General features: G+C 39.0%; 1 protein-coding gene across 1 annotated transcript in view; it reads left to right on the top strand.

Moving 5' to 3' along the window:
* Positions 1–21,036, top strand: part of kif13ba (kinesin family member 13Ba) — a 174,917-nt gene that overhangs the window by 135,019 nt on the left and 18,862 nt on the right. Inside the window, exons 14-23 of the mRNA XM_062020844.1 lie at positions 4,007–4,140; positions 4,217–4,303; positions 4,374–4,564; positions 7,730–7,997; positions 12,489–12,651; positions 12,774–12,929; positions 13,011–13,160; positions 18,054–18,179; positions 18,245–18,418; positions 18,501–18,658. Coding sequence (XP_061876828.1) covers positions 4,007–4,140; positions 4,217–4,303; positions 4,374–4,564; positions 7,730–7,997; positions 12,489–12,651; positions 12,774–12,929; positions 13,011–13,160; positions 18,054–18,179; positions 18,245–18,418; positions 18,501–18,658 — 1,607 coding nt within the window. The remainder of the gene's footprint in view (positions 1–4,006; positions 4,141–4,216; positions 4,304–4,373; positions 4,565–7,729; positions 7,998–12,488; positions 12,652–12,773; positions 12,930–13,010; positions 13,161–18,053; positions 18,180–18,244; positions 18,419–18,500; positions 18,659–21,036) is intronic.

The raw sequence follows: 21,036 nt of genomic DNA, 5'->3' as shown, positions 1-21,036 counted from the left end.
TCGGTTGATATCGGTATCGGTTGATATCGGTATCGGTAATTAAAGAGTTGGACAATATCGGAATATCGGATATCGGCAAAAAGCCATTATCGGACATCCCTAATTAGAACACTGGAGTGATAGTTGCTGGAAATGGGCCTCTATACACCTATGTAGATATTGCACCAAAAACCAGACATTTGCAGCTAGAATAGTCATTTACCACATTAGCAATGTATAGAGTGTATTTCTAGTTTAAAGTTATCTTCATTGAAAAGTACAGTGCTTTTCCTTCAAAAATAAGGACATTTCAATGTGACCCCAAACTTTTGAACGGTAGTGTATATATATATATATATATATATATATATATATATATATATATATATATATATATATATATATATATATATATATATATATATATATATATATATATATATAGCTAGAATTCACTGAAAGTCTAGTATTTATTTTATTTATATATATATATATATTTATATAAAAAATACTTGAATTTCAGTGAATTCTAGCTATAAATATACTCCTCCCCCCTTAACCCCGCCCTACGGCCCCGCCCACCCCGACCCCGCCCACCTCAAAACCCCCCCACCCCCCCAAATCTCCCGAATTTGGAGGTCTCAAGGTTGGTAAGTATGCATTTACTCTCTGTAAAGCACCAGTTCCATTGGCAGCAAAAACAGGCCCAGAGCATAATACTACCACCACCATGCTTGACGGTAGACATGTTGTTCCTGAGTTTAAAGGCCTCACCTTTTCTCCTCCAAACATATTAAAAGTTGTCACACACACACACATGAAGTGTGGCGAAATTACTGCTGGGTATTGTGGCCAAACAGCTCAATTTTAGTTTCCACTGACCACAGAACTTTCCTCCAGAAGGTCTTGTCTTTGTCCATGTGATGTCAGGTGAAACAAAACTTGAGCTGCTCATGAACCAAACTTCATGAATGTTTTTTGTGACCAACAAGTATGTGCTCCAATCACTCTATCATAAAAAAACAAGAGTTGTAGAAATTATTGGAAACTCAAGACAGCCATGACATTATGTTCTTTACAAGTGTATGTCAACTTTTGATCGCGACTGTTATTACATTGTAGATTTTCACTGAAAGCATCCAAACTATGAATGAACACGTGGAGTTATGTACTCAACAAAAAAAGGTGAAATAACTGAAAACATGTTTAATATTCTAGTTTCTTCAAAAATAGCCACCCTTTGCTCTGATTACTACTTTGCACACTCTTGGCATTTTCTCGATGAGCCGCTGATAGGAATCGCTACATCCCTAGAAATGACCCTTTTGGCTGTCAAATATTTATGTTGATGAATACGGTGGACAATGTATGGTCTTGGGCAGGGCTGGGCGATATATCGAAATACTCGATATATCGCGGGTTTGTCTCTGTGCGATATAGAATGACTATATCGTGATATTCGAGTATACGTTCTCACGCAGTTGCTTTTAGCTGCGGGCATTACACTACAGGCTTTTGTCACTCTTTCTTGTCTCTCCTTCTCACAGAGACGTAAAACAAGCGCACCTTCTTACATACGTCACATACTGTCACGTCATACGTCACATACGTATACGCCCTCGCGGAGTAGAGCGGTAGCAGCATGGGTAACGTTAGCTGTGATGCTAGCGGTAATACGAGAGAGAGAAGGTGCAAAATCTGGCAACAAATGAAGGAAGAATTAATTCCCCCCAAAAATAGCAGGGGGTCCATCGTCTGGCGGTGGTTCGGCTTCAAGTGGTGGGACCAAGTCATTGTTTTGCAAGTCACAAGTAAGTCTCAAGTCTTTGCCCTCAAGTCTCGAGTCAAGTCCCGAGTCAAGACAGGCAAGTCCCGAGTCAAGTCCAAAGTCAAGACTGGAAAGTCTCAAGTCAAGTCCCAAGTCCGGCATTTTAAGTTTCGAGTCCTTTCAAGTCCTTTTAACCACAGACTAATATATTTACACAGATTGTGTATGCTTTTAAAACGCTGTATTTATTTATTAAAACAAGTGCATTTAAAATTGCAGGGACTGTATATCCCTTGCAGACTGTATTGATATATATTGATATATAATGTAGGAACCAAAAATATTAATAACAAAAAGAAACAACCCCATTTGTGCGAATGAGTGTGAATGAGTGTAAATGGGGGAGGGCGGTTTTTTGGGTTGGTGCACTAATTGTGAGTGTATCTTGTGTTTTTTATGTTGATTTAATTTTTAAAAAAAATAGTAATAATAATTTTTTGTATTTTTTTATTTCTTGTGCGGCCCGGTACCAATCAATCCACGGACCGGTACCGGACCGCGGCCCGGTGGTTGGGGACCACTGTGTTAAAGTATTTGGCAGAGGCTTTTATCCAAAGCGACATACATAAAAAATACATATATAACAATCACTGTAAACATGATCATTTAAGGGAAGAATGTAATACAAAATATCAATACAAAGTGTCAAGACAGAATAAACTCTCTGCTGCTGCAGCAACAGAGATACAGTCTACAGGTCCCTAAGATATATAGATATCTATACATTGTTTATGTAGAATATACGCATGTTTATATAACCTAATCATATTGTTTCTTGAATTTAAAAATAGATGACCGTTTTTCCCGCATCTCTGGGATTATACTCCCAGTTTTGATCTCGGACGTCTGGCCATTTATAGCATATAAGAATATTTTATTACTGTTAAACAAACTATTAATAATAAAACACGCCAAAACATGTGTCCTTTATCATAGCTACACGTATGACAAAAAAGCGCGTGAAAATGAGTGGTATTCAGTGAGGTAAGATGAATTAAATTCGCTGACAGTTCATTGCTCCTGACAAATGAATTGCACTGAGTGGAGCGGATCACCACTCCAAGATGGCGGCCCGCGTCTCGTCTGCGCCAGTAGGCAGTAACGCTCCATGCTGCGTCTACTTATAAGATGTCTATGGTTATAGTGTTAGCAGTGAGTTTACAGCCTCACTCATTTAACAACACAGCAAATAAAAGTCATGTTACTTAGCCAATAAACGTTAGCTTACATTCAAAACTTACCCTTCTTTGTGCAACTTCAAATGTCGAACGAAGTTGGAAGTTGTTGCAATTCGTTTTTTGTTGACCAAGTCGTAGTTTTAATACCCGAACGAAACTATCTTTGACGTAATTTTTCCTCACTGGCGCGTTGTTTGAGAGCTATTCTTCGTTGGTTGTTCTGCAATTTGATTGGATGAATGCCGTGGGATGAAAACAATGTGGATCTAATTTGATTGGCTGTTGTACTGACAGACACACACGCTGAGAGAGCGCACACTCCCTGACAGACACACACACCGACACACGTACACTTTGGAAGATACGGAGCGCTCCCGAATAACTTTTTAATCGTTGGGTTTTGGGGAAAGTAGCAAGTCATGTCAAGTCAAAAGGCTCAAGTCCAAGTGAGGTCACAAGTCATTGATGTTAAAGTCCAAGTCGAGTTGCAAGTCTCTTTACATTTTGTCAAGTCGAGTCTAAAGTCATCAAATTCATGACTCGAGTCTGACTCGAGTCCAAGTCATGTGACTCGAGTCCACACCTCTGGCTTACTCCGCATGTCAACATCTCCGTTCGGTGCCACACGCCCACACCATCAAAATGCAGAGGCAAACATTTCCAGATCAACACCGTATGAAAAAAATAGTGATTTTTTTTACTTGTGATTTCCTTCTCTGCATGAAAGTTTAAAAGTAGCATATATTAATGCAGTATTAAGAAGAATGTTTGAATGTAGACACATAGAATCATCATACTGCTGTGATTATATGCATCAAGTGTTCATTCAAGGCTAAGGCAAAATAGCGAGATATGTATCGTGTATCGCGATATGGCCTTCAAATATCGCAATATTTAAAAAAGGCCATATCGCCCAGCCCTAGTCTTGGGTAACGCGGAGGACTAGAATTTGAGACAAACTGTTGACACAAACGTGACCAATTTGAACGGGTTGCACTGAATCTTCAATGTTGTGTACCAGGAGGACCACACCCAGGTGGGCTCTGCAGACTCCCAGGACATCCAGCTGTGCGGGATGGGCATCCAGGCCGAGCACTGCGTCATCGACATCACAGGCGACACCGCCGTCGCCCTCACCCCCTACCCCAACGCCCGGTAACGAGCACGAGGCCATCAGCGTGGGTTTGCCCCCTGAATATCATTAACGGGCGCTTTCTCGCTCCTCTTGCAGGACGTGTGTAAACGGGTCCCCGGTGACCGCCGCGCTGCAGCTTCACCACGGCGACCGCATCCTCTGGGGAAACAACCACTTCTTCAGGTAGCGCACGTCCAAACGTCCGTCCGCGCGATATGAAGCCACGCGCTGAAACTGTACCGCTTCCTCTCAGGATAAATCTGCCCAAGCGGCGCGCGCGGGCCGCTGAGGACGAGGAGGGTGACGGCGGCGGGATGAAGAAGAGCGGGAGCAGCGAGCAGCTGGACGCGGACGGCGACACCGCCAGTGAGGTGTCCAGCGAAGTCAGCTTCTCCTACGAGTTCGCCCAGACCGAAGTCATGATGAAGGCTCTCGGCAACAACGGTACGCCACAGTTGTTCTGCCGAACAGCGTGGTCACTTTGGATGGTTTTGGGTTCGATTCCCCCCTGTCTCCTGGTCCCTGCTCACACTGTGTTGCAACCCATCAATTCTGTTTATCTCAGGGGTGTGCCAGGTGCGCTTTGTAGCTAATTTTTTTAACGTCACAAGCGTTAGCATTGTTTTTTCTTTCTCTTTTTATTACTCAATCAGACAAAATAATACTATATTAATACAATTCCAATTCCAAAACCAAACCCGGCCCAGCATCATTCAGAATAGCAACAGAGCAATTGAGAGTACGTTAGTATTCTAATACTAACGTACAATTTTGCTCGGAGTCAAATATTTTGTTACGTGACGAATGATACCTGTTAGCATGCTAATGTTAGTATGCTACCATTTTTATTTTATTTATTTATTTTTTCATTTTGTTTTTTTTTACATCCAGCATCAGACATTCCTATCCATTACATCATATTCACATACTTCATATATCTGTTGTCTGCCCTAAATGTCAAAATATTTTTTGTTTATATCCCAACCATACCACCCAACTCCCCCTCCACCCCCAGAAAAAAGAGAGAAACAGCAAAAAAACAAAGTAGTATCTACAAATACATCAGTTAAATAAATAAAAAAAGAAATACATTAATAATAATAATAATCACAAATAAAATACAAATATATAAACAGATACATATATATATATTTATATATGTACATACACACACACATACATATATATACATACATACATACATATACACATATAGGGAGTAATCCTTTTTTTTTTGTGTAAATTTTGTAGGTATACACTTCAGTCATATTTTACATTAGCATTAGAGAAGTCCGATAATGGCTTTTTTGCCGATATCCGATATTCCGATATTGTCCGACTCTTAATTACCGATTCCGATATCAACCGATACCGATATATACAGTTGTGGAATTAACACACTATTATGCCTAATTTTGTGTTTATGTTGTGTTTATGTTGTGTTGCGGTGCGGATGTTCTCCCAAAATGTGTTTGTCATTCTTGTTTGGTGTGGGTTCACAGTGTGGCGCATATTTGTAACAGCGTTAAAGTTGTTTGTACGGCCACCCTCAGTGTGGCCTGTATGGCTGTTGACCAAGTATGCCTTGCATTCACTTGTGTGTGTGTGAAAATCCGTAGATATTATGTGACTGGGACGGCACGCAAAGGCTGTGCCTTTAAGGTTTATTGACGCTCTGTACTTCTCCCTGCGTCCGTGTACACAGCGGCGTTTTAAAAAGTCATACATTTTGCTTTTTGAAACCGATACCGATAATTTTGAAACCGGTACCGATAATTTCCGATATTACATTTTAAAGCATTTATCGGCCGATCCGATATTATCGGACATCTCTAATTAGCATGCTAGCATTTTGAACACATTTTTCAGGTATACACCTGAGAGTAATATTTTGCTACTTGACGGATGCCACGGTTGGCATTTTAGCATGCTAGATTTTTTTTTTTTAACTAATTTAGCAGGTATACACCTAAGTGTCATATATTTTAGTATGTCACTCATGCAAACTTTAAGAATGCCACTGTTAGCATTCCCACTTTTTTTAGCTCAATTTACTTATATTTTGGTTACTTGATGCTATCTGGCAAGCGTGCCAACTGTTAGCATTTCAGCTCGGCTTTGGCTCCTCAGTATTCACGTGAAATTTCGACAAAAATTGCATTTTCTAGTTTGTTGAAAAAAATCTATACATTGTACTGGTTTCAAAGGCCCCCGCATCTTTTGATTTGTCAATCTGTGGCCCTCAGTTGAGAAAGTTTGGGCACCCTTTGTTAATCTGTATGTCTGCGATTTCCCTGACTTTGTGGATTATTTTCAGTCTGATGTAAAGTTGTGATTATTGTGTATATTGTGTTAATATCCTACGGAGCCCCTAAAGGGACATAGGGGGAAAACATTTTTTTATAATAAGTTATAAAAAAAAATTAAAAAAAATTTTTTTGCAGACATGTATCTCAAAAAAAAAGTAATTTAATTTTTTTTTATAAATTTATAAAAATGTTCTCGTGAAACGAGAAACTTTTTATAAAGTTATAAAAAAAAAATTTTTTTTTTTTTTTTCAGACATCTCGAAAAAAAAAAAAAATGTTATAAATTTATAAAAAATTTCTCGTGCGCACAAGAAACTATCTAATTTTTTTTTTTTTTTTAGACACGTATCTCGAAAAAAGAAATATATATATTTTTTTATAAATTTATAAAAAGTTTCTCGTGCGCACGTGAAGCTTTTTATAAAGTTATAAAAAAAAATTATACTTTTTTTTTTTTTTTTAGACATGTATCTCGAAAAAAACATTTTTTTAAATAAATTTATAAAAATTTTCTCAAGTTTCTCGTGAGCACAAGAAACTATATCTAATTATTTATTTTTTTGACATTTATCTCGAAAAAAAAATTTTTAATTTTTTTTTATAAATTTATAAGAAGTTTCTCGTGCGCACGAGAAACTTTTTATAAGGTTATTAAAAAAATATTCTAATTTTTTTTTTTTTTAGACATGTATCTCGAAAAAACTTTTTTATAAATTTATAAAAAGTTTCTCAAGTTTCTCGTGCGCACGAGAAACTATATCTACTTTTTTTTTTTTTTTTTTAGACATTTATATCGAAAATATTTTTTTTAATTTTTTTTTATAAATTTATAAAAAATATTAAAAAAATGTTTCGAGATGTCTAAAAAAAAAAAAAAATTGTTTTAAATTTTTTTTTATAACTTTATAAAAAGTTTTTCATGTGCACGAGAAAGTTTCTTGTGCGCACGAGATACATGTCTAAAAAAAATAAAAATTATACAAAAATGTTTTTCCCCCATGTCCCTTTAGGGGCTCAGTAATATCCTGTTAATATCTACATTTGTCTTATTTCAAGTAATTTTGTTTATTTTGTATAAGGTTGTGGCTATCAATAATTACTTGCAAGAGGGACGATCACATTCGGTAAATGACACATTTTATTCCATGTTACTGCAATTTCTTTGATTTTATGGATTATTTCCGGTCTTAGTTAGAGTCGTTCTGGTTCCATATGTCACGAGTGAGCGTGCCTTTTGGGTTTTAACTTCTGAATCATTTTTGAGATTATTTTCACATCGTGTTTTTTTTGGTCCTGCCAGACCCCATGCAGAGCATCCTGCAGTCCCTGGAGAGGCAGCACGAGGAGGAGAAGCGCTCTGCTCTGGAGCGGCAGAGGCAGATGTACGAGCAGGAGCTCCAGCAGCTCCGGCGGAAGCTTAATCCCGACCGCCTGTCCTCGGGCCACACGGCGCCGCCGGCATGCGGCCAGCAACAGTCGCACTATCGCAGCATGGAGCGGCTCAGCGTTGGCGGCATGAGCCATTCCAACAGTGCCCAGAGCCGACTGAGACAGTGGAACGACGAAAGGTAATGTGTGTGACGAGTCAGCGTCTAAACAGGAAGTGTAAACCAAGACAATGTTTCAACCAAATAATAGGTCCATTTTTTTTCAACTTGTAATAAAGTACAGTGGAACCTCCCTTAATGCGGTTTTGGAACAGGCTTCCAAAATATAAAAGTTTGTATAGTGAAGCAAATTTCACCAAAAGAATCAATGTAAATATGAATAATTGGTTCCAGCCTCGACAAAAGTCCCTATTTTAGTGAAGGTTGAAACACTTTGAACACAGTAAAAAGTGCTATACAATACTGTACATCCAACAAGGAGGAACTTATTTTTATTAACAAGACAAAACAACTAGTCGGGACCCGGGGTGGACCGCTCGCCTGTGCATCGGTTGGGGACGTCTTTGCGCTGCTGACCTGTCTCCGCTCGGGATGGTCTCCTGCTGGCCCCACTATGGACTGGACTCTCACTATTATGTTAGATCCACTATGGACTGGACTCTCACAATATTATGTTAGATCCACTATGGACTGGACTCTCACTATTATGTTAGATCCACTATGGACTGGACTCACACTATTATGTTAGATCCACTATGGACTGGACTCTCACTATTATGTTAGATCCACTATGGACTGGACTCTCACACTATTATGTTAGATCCACTATGGACTGGACTCTCACACTATTATGTTAGATCCACTATGGACTGTACTCTAACAATATTATGTTAGATCCACTATGGACTGGACTCTCACACTATTATGTTAGATCCACTATGGACTGGACTCTCACAATATTATGTTAGATCCACTATGGACTGGACTCTCACTATTATGTTAGATCCACTATGGACTGGACTCACACTATTATGTTAGATCCAGTATGGACTGGACTCTCACTATTATGTTAGATCCACTATGGACTGGACTCTCACACTATTATGTTAGATCCACTATGGACTGGACTCTCACAATATTATGTTAGATCCACTATGGACTGGACTCTCACAATATTATGTTAGATCCACTATGGACTGGACTCTCACACTATTATGTTAGATCCACTATGGACTGGACTCTCACACTATTATGTTAGATCCACTATGGACTGTACTCTCACACTATTATGTTAGATCCACTATGGACTGGACTCTCACACTATTATGCTAGATCCACTCGACATCCATTGCACCGGTCGCCCGGGGGGTGGGGGGGTCCCCACATCTGTGGTCCCCTCCAAGGTTTCTCATTGTCCCATTGGGTTGAGTTTTTCCTTGCCCTGATGTGGGATCTGAACCGAGGATGTCGTTGTGGCTTGTGCAGCCCTTTGAGACACTCGTGATTTAGGTCTATATAAATAAACATTGATTGATTGATTGATAGATGAGGCAATTCCTGAAGGAATTGCGTGTGAATGCTCCAATGCTGAAGTTGAACTGAAATCCTGGAATTTTTTTTACAATTGTTGAAGTAGAGCACACAATTCCCAAACAGGCTGAATACTTTGAAGTTGGAACAGTTTGAATCAGATGAAAAATGTGGGAGATGTGGAACTTTAAAGAATATCCCATTGATTTCAATGGGAATTTCCCCAAAATTTGGGAATTTCGGTAAAAGCGGGAATTTCTAAAAAAAAAATGGTTAAAAAAAACAAACTTGAATGAGTTGAAATGGTTGGTGTTGGAATTTTCAAATCGGTGGAGAAATGTTGAAGTGATAACATGTTGAATTGAGAAATGGTATTATGGAATTCCTGGAATTTTGGGAAAACCATGAATTTTTCCAGTTCAAAAAATTTACTTTTTTGTCCTGATTAAGAGGAATGTTTTGACGGTGGAACAGTTGAAATGCGTTGAAAAATAAAGTTAAAGTAAAGTTTAAAGTTAAAGTACCAATGATTGTCACACACACACTAGGTGTGGTGAAATTTGTCCTCTGCATTTGACCCATCCCCTTGATCACCCCCTGGGAGGTGAGGGGAGCAGTGGGAGTTGTGGAACTTTGAAGAATGTCCCGTTGATTTCAGTGGGAATTTCCCCCAAATTTGGGAATTTCGGGAGAAGCGGGAATTTTTTTGAAAATGGAAAACGATTTGAATGGTCTGAATGAGTTAAAATGGTCGGTGTTGGAATTTTTCAAATCGGTCGAGAAATGTTGAAGCAGTAACATGTTGAATTGAGAAATGGTATAACGGATTTTCGGGAAAACCGTGAATCTTTCCAGTTAAAAAAACAACTTACTTTTTTGTCCTGATTAAGAGGAATGTTTTGACGGCAGAACAGTTTAAATGCGTTAAAATGTGGGAGTTGTGGAACTTTGAAGAATGTCCCATTGATTTCAATGGGAATTTCCCCCAAATTTGGGAATTTTGGGAAAAGCGGGAATTTTTTGGAAAATGGTAAAAAAAAACAACTTGAATGGTCTGAATGAGTTGAAATGGTTGGTGTTGGAATTTTTCAAATTGGTCGAGAAATGTTGAAGTAGTAACATGTTCAATTGAGAAATGGTAATTGGTAAATTCCTGGAATTTCGGGAAAACCTTGAATTTTTCCAGTTCAGAAAACAACTTACTTTTTTGTCCTGATTAAGAGGAATGTTTTGATGGTAGAACAGTTGAAATGCGTTAAAATGTGGGAGTTGTGGAACTTTGAAGAATGTCCCATTGATTTCAATGGGAATTTCCCCAAAATTTGGGAATTTTGGGAGAAGCGGGAATTTTTTTGAAAATCGTAAAAAACTTGAATGGTCTGAATGAGTTTAAATGGTCGGTATTGGAATTTTTCAAATTGGTCGAGAAATGTTGAAGCAGTAACGTGTTGGATTGAGAAATGGTAATTGGTAAGTTCCTGGAATTTCGGGAAAACCGTGAATTTTTCCAGTTAAAAAAACAACTTTCTTTTTTGTCCTGATTTAGAGGAATGTTTTGACGGTAGAACAGTTTAAATGTGTTGAAAAATGTGGGAGTTGTGGAACTTTGAAGAATGTCCCTTTGATTTCAATGGGAATTTCCCCCAAATTTGGGAATTTCTGGAAAAGCGGGAATTTTTTGAAAAATGGTAAAAAAAAAAACTTGAATGGTCTGAATGAGTTGAAATGGTTGGTGTTGGAATTTTTCAAATCGGTGGATAAATGTTGAAGTAGTAACATGTTGAATTGAGAAATGGTAATTGGTAAATTCCTGGAATTTCGGGAAAACCGTGAATTTTTCCTGTTCCAAAAACAACTTACTTTTTTGTCCTGATTGAGAGGAATGTTTTGACGGTGGAACAGTTGAAATGCGTTAAAATGTGGGAGTTGTGGAACTTTGAAGAATGTCCCTTTGATTTCAATGGGAATTTCCCCAAAATTTGGGAATTTTGAGAAAAGCGGGATTTTTTTGGAAAATGGTAAAAAAAAACTTGAATGGTCTGAATGAGTTGAAATGGTCGGTGTTGGAATTTTTCAAATCGATCGAGAAATGTTGAAGTAGTAACATGTTGAATTGAGAAATGGTAATTGGTAAATTCCTGGAATTTCGGGAAAACCGTGAATATTTACAGTTCAAAAAACAACTTACTTTTTTCTCCTGATTAAGAGGAATGTTTTGACGGTAGAACAGTTGAAATGCGTTGAAAAATGTGGGAGTTGTCAAACTTTGAAGAATGTCCCTTTGATTTCAATGGGAATTTCCCCTAAATTTGGGAATTTCTGGAAAAGCGGGAATTTTTTTGAAAATGGTAAAAAAAACTTGAATGGTGAATGACTTGAAATGGTCGGTGTTGGAATTTTTCAAATCGGTCGAGAAATGTTGAAGTAGTAACATGTTGAATTGAGAAATGGTAATTGGTAAATTCCTGGAATTTCGGGAAAACCGTGAATTTTTCCAGTTCAAAAAACAACCGATTACCTGATTAAGAGGAATGTTTTGACTGTGGAACAGTTGAAATGTAAAGATGTCCGATAATATTGGACTGCCGATATTATCGGCCGATAAATGCGGGGTTGAGGTGGGGGGGGGGGTTAGGGGGTGTATATTGTAGCGTCCCGGAAGAGTTAGTGCTGCAAGGGGTTCTGGGTATTTGTTCTGTTGTGTTGCGGTGCGGATGTTCTCCCGAAATGTGTTTGCCATTCTTGTTTGGTGTGGGTTCACAGTGTGGCGCATATTTGTAACAGTGTTAAAGTTGTTTATACGGCCACCCTCAGTGTGACCTGTATGGCTGTTGACCAAGTGTGCCTTGCATTCACTTGTGTGTGTGAAAAGCCGTAGATATTATGTGACTGGGTTTATTGGCGCTCTGTACTTCTCCCTGCGTCCGCGTACACAGCGGCGTTTTAAAAAGTCATAAATGTTACTTTTTGAAACCGATACGGGTCATTTTGAAACCGATACCGATAATTTCCGATATTACATTTTAAAGCATTTATCGGCAGTCCGATATTATCGGCCATCTCTATTTGAAATGTAAAAATATTCACAAATAAAGGAAAAGCATGTGAATAAAATGTTATCGTTATCTGTCTATCCTGCAGGGAGGCGGTGTTGCTGCGGAGTTTGCGGCGGCTGCGGGAGCAAATAGTGCGAGCCAACCTCCTGGCGCAAGAAGCCTGCTTCATCGCCGACGAGCTGGAGCGCCACACCGAGTACAGGGTCACCCTCCAGATCCCCTCAGACAATTTAAACGCCAACCGCAAGGTGTGGCGGACACACACCCAGCACGCCATCCTAGGTTTGGCGGCACATCGCGTAATTACCGTGTGTGTGTGTGTGTGTGTGTGTGTGTGTGTGTGTGTGTGTGTGTGTGTGTGTGTGCGCAGAGGGACGCCGTGCTCAGCGAACCGGCCATCCAGGTACGACGCCGCTGCCGCGGGAAGCAAATCTGGAGTTTGGAGAAAATGGAGAACCGCCTGGTGGACATGAGGGAACTGTACCAGGAGTGGCAGGACTACCAGCACCATGACCACGACAACCCAGTGAGTGAGTCTTGCCAAGGTGACGGCGTGGAGCGGAAGCTGAGCGCTGACTCGTCTCTTCTCTTCTCTTTTCCCCTCCAGATGATGCGCTCGTATTTCCGCCGGGCCGACCCCTTCTTTGACGAGCAAGAGAACCACAGCCTGATTGGCGTCGCCAACGTCTTCTTGTCCTGCCTTTTCTACGACGTCAAGCTGCAGTACGCTGTTCCCATCATCAACCAGAAGGGGGAGGTAGGCCTTGTTGAAAGGGAATTACAGCAGATTCCTGTCTGGTCACACTTCCACCATCAACATTACACGTATTTACACTAGGGTTTTACGGTATACCGGTACTGGTATAGTATCGTGGTACTAATGAATCAAAAACGCTACTATACTCTGTTTGAAAAGTACCGGTTAAAGACAACATATGGTTAGATTACCACGTACCACCTGTGCAATCTAATCACCTGCCAGCTGTGTCTCGCCGTCAGCACATGCTATCCGACGGTGCTCCGCCCTCAACACCATCGACAGAGGCGGTGACCTTTGCTCCTGCAGGCGCGCTGATCGCACTCTCCCTCCACAAATAAGAACATCGATATCGACCGATATAAAAGACTTATATCGTGATACAGTTTTCAGCCGTATCCACAAGTAACTGTGGTAAACTGCCACAAAGAAATGAATACATGGGAAACCCTGCACTCACAAAGCTAGAAGCAGTAACACTCGAGCAAGAGCATTATTGTCTCAGTATTTAAGTACCGTATTGTCCGGACTATAGATCGTATATACTCTGTTTGAAAAGTACCGGTTGGCCATATTAGCTCACCGGCCATGGTTGGATCTACACCTAACCACGGATTTTCTTTCTGATCCGATACCGAGTAAAATTTAGGCTGGTATCGGTGATACCTGATCCGGTATCGATACTTTGTGAAAATGTATCCAATGTGACTGCTAAAATGTGAAACATTGTGTATTTCGAATATTAACAGCATAAATAATACAGTTATTTATTTATTATTATTATTTACTATATACTATTTATTATATAGTTTTATTATATATACAGTGTTTCCCATAAACTGCCAAGATACCTGTGGCGGTGGGGGCGTGGCTATGGGCGTGGTCACCATGACATCATCGATTAATTTGCATAATTTACTACAATGATATGATTTTCTCTAAAAAGGCTCAAAAAATGTATACTTATTAATTAATAATAACAGTTTTGTTTTAAACGTCCGTCCATCCATCCATTTTACAATATAATTACAACACTTTATGTACATATTTATATACAGATTTGAACAATAAGTTATTCACTGAAATATATTTATTAATTGTGGTTCTTACAAAAAATATGTCTTATAAAATACAAAAGCTAAAATGTCTCTTAAAGCTCTGCCCCTTTAATTAGTGCATACTAAATAATTTAACTTTAGCCTACTACTACAACCATTTTATTTACCAGCAACATAAAGTGAAACAGAGGCAGAGGTGTCCTGCCACAGTCAGTAACAAATAAACAGAAAACAGTAGTGGTCAAATACAAATAAGGCAACAAGAGAAGTATCCTACACGTCTCTTTTGTAAAGTAAATCTGAACAGCCTATATGGGCATCTACATCAACTATATGATTTGCCTGAGAAGCTGGACAAGACAAAAAAATATATATATATATATTTTTTTTTTTTTAATTTGTGGCGGACGTAATTCTTTCGTGGCGGGCCGCCACAAATAAATGAATGTGTGGGAAACACTGATATATATATATGTATATATAATTATAATTTAAAATTCTGAAGTATATTGACAGAGGACAAAATCATACAAAGTACACAAAAATAGTGTTTCAAATCATAACAACAGGAAATAAGTAACATATTAAAAGCAATGAATTAATAAGAACTACTGTCAGAATAAAAGGTTTGTCACAATTCAGTTACAATGGCAGACTCGCGCAAAGTGCGTTGGGTACATTTCTACCATATATGGATACATCCGCTTTGGGTAAAATGTCACTAATGGGGCAAAGTCCAAACTTCTCGTTTTGGAGGAAGTATAAAGGAAGGCAAGATTATTTTATAAATATGTCCGGTGTGCCTCCATGGTTTGACTTCTCAGGCAGAGCAAAAGGGCTGGTGTTACATCAGTGGTTATTACTTTCTACTTCACTAGTTATTTTTAAATACTGGTATCAAGTGTGTAGATATTGTATCTGCTGGTGTAGTTCTGTTGTAAAAATAAAGGCCAATGCAGTTTTTTTTTTTTAAATGCATCAAAATACCAAATACGCTCGCCGATAATGGGTTATCACTACTTTTTATAGGTGTGTACATTATGATTGTGTCCATTATGGGTGTGGCCATTATTGGGTCCATTATGGGTGTGGCCATTATTGGGTCCATTATGTATATGTCCATTATTATGTCTATTATGAGTGTGTCCATTATGGGTGTGTACATTATTGGGTCCATTATGGGTGTGGCCATTATTGTGTGCATTATGGGTGTGGCCATTATTGTGTCCATTATGGGTGTGTCCATTGTTGTGTTCATTATGGGTGTGTCTTCTATTGTGTCCATTATGGGTGTGTCCATCATGGGTATGTTCATTATTGTGTCTATTATGGGTGTGTTAATTATTGTGTCTATTATCGATGTGGCCATTATGGGTGTGTCCATTATTGTGTCCATTATGGGTGTGTTCATTATTGTGTCTATTATCGATGTGGCCATTATGGGGGTGTCCATTACTGGTGTGTCTATCATTGTGTCCATTATGGGTGTGTACTTTATTGTGTCTATTATCGATGTGGCCATTATGGGTGTGTCCATTATGGGTGTGTTCATTATTATGTCGATTATCGATGTGGCCATTATGGGTGTGTCCATTATGGGTGTGTACATTATTGTGTCTATTATTGATGTGGCCATTATGGGTGTGTCCATTACTGGTGTGTCCATAACTGTGTCATTTATGGGTGTGTACATTATTGTGTGCATTATGGGTCTGTCCATTATGGGTGTGTCCATTATGAGTGTTTCCATTGTTGTGTCCATTATGGGTGTGTCCATTATGGGTGTGTCCATTATAAGTGTGTCCATTGTTGTGTTCATTAGGAGTGTGTCCATTATGGGTGTGTCCATTATTGTGTCCATTATGGGTGTGTTCATTATTGTGTCTATTATCAAATGAGGCCATTATGGGTGTGTCCTTTACTGGTGTGTCTATCATTGTGTCCATTATGGGTGTGTACATTACTGGTGTGTCTATCATTGTGTCCATTATGGGTGTGTACATTATTGTGTCTATCATCGATGTGGCCATTATGGGTGTGTCCATTACTGGTGTGTCCATCATTGTGTCATTTATGGGTGTGTACATTATTGTGTCCATTATGGGTCTGTCCATTATGAGTGTGTCCATTATGAGTGTTTCCATTGTTGTGTCCATTATGGGTGTGTCCATTATAAGTGTGTCCATTGTTGTGTTCATTAGGAGTGTGTCCATTATGGGTGTGTCCATTATTGTGTCCATTATGGGTGTGTTCATTATTGTGTCTATTATCAAATGTGGCCATTATGGGTGTGTCCATTACTGGTGTGTCTATCATTGTGTCCATTATGGGTGTGTTCATTATTGTGTCGATTATGGGTCTGTCCATTATGAGTGTTTCCATTGTTGTGTTCATTATGGGTCTGTCCATTATGGGTGTGTCCATTATGAGTGTTTCCATTGTTGTGTCCATTATGGGTGTGTCCATTATGGGTGTGTTCATTATTGTGTCGATTATCGATGTGGCCATTATGGGTGTGTCCATTATGGGTGTGTACATTATTGTGTCTATTATCGATGTGGCCATTATGGGTGTGTCCATTACTGGTGTGTCCATAACTTTGTCATTTATGGGTGTGTACATTATTGTGTGCATTATGGGTCTGTCCATTATGGGTGTGTCCATTATGAGTGTTTCCATTGTTGTGTCCATTATGGGTGTGTCCATTATGGGTGTGTCCATTGTTGTGTTCATTAGGAGTGTGTCCATTATGGGTGTGTCCATTATTGTGTCCATTATGGGTGTGTTCATTATTGTGTCTATTATCAAATGCGGCCATTATGGGTGTGTCCTTTACTGGTGTGTCTATCATTGTGTCCATTATGGGTGTGTGCATTACTAGTGTGTCTATCATTGTGTCCATTATGGGTGTGTACATTATTGTGTCTATCATCGATGTGGCCATTATGGGTGTGTCCATTACTGGTGTGTCCATCATTGTGTCATTTATGAGTGTGTACATTATTGTGTGCATTATGGGTCTGTCCATTATGGGTGTGTCCATTATGAGTGTTTCCATTGTTGTGTCCATTATGGGTGTGTCCATTATAAGTGTGTCCATTGTTGTCTTCATTAGGAGTGTGTCCATTATGGGTGTGTCCATTATTGTGTCCATTATGGGTGTGTTCATTATTGTGTCTATTATCAAATGTGGCCATTATGGGTGTGTCCATTACTGGTGTGTCTATCATTGTGTCCATTATGGGTGTGTCCATTATAAGTGTGTCCATTGTTGTGTTCATTAGGAGTGTGTCCATTATGGGTGTGTCCATTATTGTGTCCATTATGGGTGTGTTCATTATTGTGTCTATTATCAAATGTGGCCATTATGGGTGTGTCCATTACTGGTGTGTCTATCATTGTGTCCATTATGGGTGTGTACATTATTGTGTCTATCATCGATGTGGCCATTATGGGTGTGTCCATTACTGGTGCGTCCATCATTGTGTCATTTATGGGTGCGTACATTATTGTGTCGATTATGGGTCTGTCCATTATGAGTGTTTCCATTGTTGTGTTCATTATGGGTCTGTCCATTATGAGTGTGTCCATTGTTGTGTTCATTAGGAGTGTGTCCATTATGGGTGTGTCCAATATTGTGTCTATTATCTAAGTGGCTATTATGGTTGTGTCCAAAATTGTGTCCATTAAGGGTGTGTCCAGTATTTTCCAGTCGCTGGAGGGTCTCAGAACATAACTTCTGTGCATAAAAGAGATCTACTGTTAATTAGTATTAGTAGACATGTTTACGTTACAATAACAATGACTTGTTCTCTTTCTCTCCCGTCACTGTCAGGTGGCCGGACGTCTCCATGTGGAGGTGGTGAGGGTGGGAGGGGCTTTAGAGGACAACATTGCCGGGGGAGACGATCCTGACAACAACCTGGACTCTGAAATCCAGGACCGCAAACTCGTCTGTATGGTAAGAAATGTCCACGACCAGCTGGCAAGAATGTTTGCATCATGTGTGAGTGTGACCTTCTGCAGATCAAGATCCTGCAAGCCACGGGTCTCCCCCAGTACCTGTCCAACTTCGTCTTCTGCCAGTACTCCTTCTGGGACCAGTCCGAGCCCATCATCGTTGGTCCTGAGGTGGACCCCTCGTCCTCGTCGCCCAGCACCAAGGACCCGCACTGCATGGTGGTGTTTGACAGCTGCAAGGTGAACACCCCTGCTAGGGAACCAACCTTTTTGAAGGACTTCCTCAGTCAGCGTGACACGCCTTGTCTCCCGGATCCAACAGGAGCTGGCCGTGTCCGTGTCCGAGGATTTCATCGAGTACCTGACGGAAGGAGCGGTGGCCATCGAGGTGTTTGGACACAGGCAGGCCGACGCAGGCAGGAACCCCGCCTTGTGGGACCTCAGCATCATCCAGGCTAAGACCCGAACACTAAGAGACAGGTTAGTGTACACCAGGGGTCACCAACCTTTTTGAAACCAAGAGCTACTTCTTGGGTAGTGATTAATGCGAAGGGCTACCAGTTTGATACACACTTAAATAAATTGCCAGAAATAGCCAATTTGCTCAATTTACCTTTAACTCTATGTTATTATTAATAATAAATGATATTTACACTTAATTGAACGGTTTAAAAGAGGAGAAAACACGAAAAAAATGACAATTAAATTTTGAAACATAGTTTATCTTCTCTTTAAAATTCAAAATTCAACCGAAAAAAAGAAGAGAAAAACTAGCTATTCGAATCTTTTGAAAAAATTTAAAAAAATAATTTATGGAACATCATTAGTCATTTTTCCTGATTAAGATTAATTTTAGAATTTTGATGATATGTTCTAAATAGGTTAAAATCCAATCTACACTTTGTTAGAATATATAACAATTTGGACCAAGCTATATTTCTAACAAAGACAAATCATTATTTCTTCTAGATTTTCCAGAACAAAAATTTTAAAAGAAATTCAAAAGACTTTGAAATAAGATTTCAATTTGATTCTACAGATTTTCTAGATTTGCCAAAATATTTTTTTGAATTTTAATCATAATAAGTTTGAAGAAATATTTCACAAATATTCTTCGTCGAAAAAACAGAAGCTAAAATGAAAAATTAAATTAAAATGTATTTATTATTCTTTACAATAAAAAAAAAAATTACTTGAACATTGATTTAAATTGTCAGTAAAGAAGAGGAAGGAATTTAAAAGGTAAAAAGGTATATGTGTTTAAAAATCCTAAAATCATTTTTAAGGTTGTATTTTTTCTCTAAAATTGTCTTTCTGAAAGTTATAAGAAGCAAAGTAAAAAAATTAATGAATTTATTTAAACAAGTGAAGACCAAGTCTTTAAAATATTTTCTTGGATTTTCAAATTCTATTTGAGTTTTGTCTCTCTTAGAATTAAAAATGTCGGGCAAAGCGAGACCAGCTTGCTAGTAAATAAATAACATTTAAAAAATAGAGGCAGCTCACTGGTAAGTGCTGCTATTTGAGCTATTTTTAGAACAGGCCAGCGGGCTACTCATCTGGTCCTTACGGGCTACCTGGTGCCCGCGGGCACCGCGTTGGTGACCCCTGGTGTACACCATCATTACGTTACAAGGTGCACATGAACTCATATAAATGCTCTAATACAGCAAAGCATGAGGCGGCCATTGTGATATTTTCAGTTTTCAAACCAATACAATATAGAAATGTATTTATTTTTTCAAACCTTTAGGGCTCCCCTCAAGTTTGGCTCCAAGGACCTGGAAGGGTCTCAGTCATAAAAATTTTAAAAATATGTCATATTTTTAATATTATTAAACTTAAATTTGGTTATACTTCAGATCTATCAGTCATTTATAGAGATGTCCGATAATGGCTTTTTTTGCCGATATTCCGATATTGTCCAACTCTTAATTACCGATTGTAGCGTCCCGGAAGAGTTAGTGCTGCAAGGGGTTCTGGGTATTTGTTCTGTTGTGTTTATGTTGTGTTACGGTGCGGATGTTCTCCCGAAATGTGTTTGTCATTCTTCTTTGGTGTGGGTTCACAGTGTGGCGTATATTTGTAACAGTGTTAAAGTTGTTTATATGGTCACCCTCAGTGTGACCTGTATGGCTGTTGACCAAGTATGCCTTGCATTCACTTATGAGTGTGTAAGAGCCGCTTATATTATGTGACTGGGCCGGCACGCTGTTTGTATGGAGGAAAAGCGGACGTGACGACAGGTTCTAGAGCAGTGGTCCCCAACCACCGGGCCGCGGGCCCGTGTACCGATTGGTACCGGGCCGCGCAAGAAATTTAATTAAAAAAAAAAAAAAATTTTTTTTTTTTTTTTTTTTTTAAATTAAATCAACATAAAAAACACATTTAATTTAAAAAAAAAAAAATTTTTTTTTTTTTTTTTTTTTTTAAATTAAATCAACATAAAAAACACAATATATCAATCAATCAATGTCAATCAATGTTTATTTATATAGCCCTAAATCACAAGTGTCTCAAAGGGCTGTACAAGCCACAACGACATCCTCGGTACAGAGCCCACATACGGGCAAGGAAAAACTCACCCCAGTGGGACGTCGGTGAATGACTATATACATTATATATCAATATAGATCAATACAGTCTGCAGGGATACAGTCCGTCAGCACACATGATTGTATTTCTTTATGAAAAAAAATTAATAAATAAATAAAAATATCATGGGGATAGGTTGATTGGCAACACTAAAATTGGCCCTAGAGTGTGAAGGTTGTCTGTCTATCTGTGTTGGCCCTGCGATGAGGTGGCGACTTGTCCAGGGTGTACCCCGCCTTCCGTCCGAATGCAGCTGAGATAGG

Source organism: Entelurus aequoreus, linkage group LG02 (assembly GCF_033978785.1).
Source record: "Entelurus aequoreus isolate RoL-2023_Sb linkage group LG02, RoL_Eaeq_v1.1, whole genome shotgun sequence".
Classification (NCBI taxonomy): domain Eukaryota; kingdom Metazoa; phylum Chordata; class Actinopteri; order Syngnathiformes; family Syngnathidae; genus Entelurus; species Entelurus aequoreus.
Note: the sequence above shows the minus strand (reverse complement) of the source record. Positions and strands in the feature narration are given on the sequence as shown.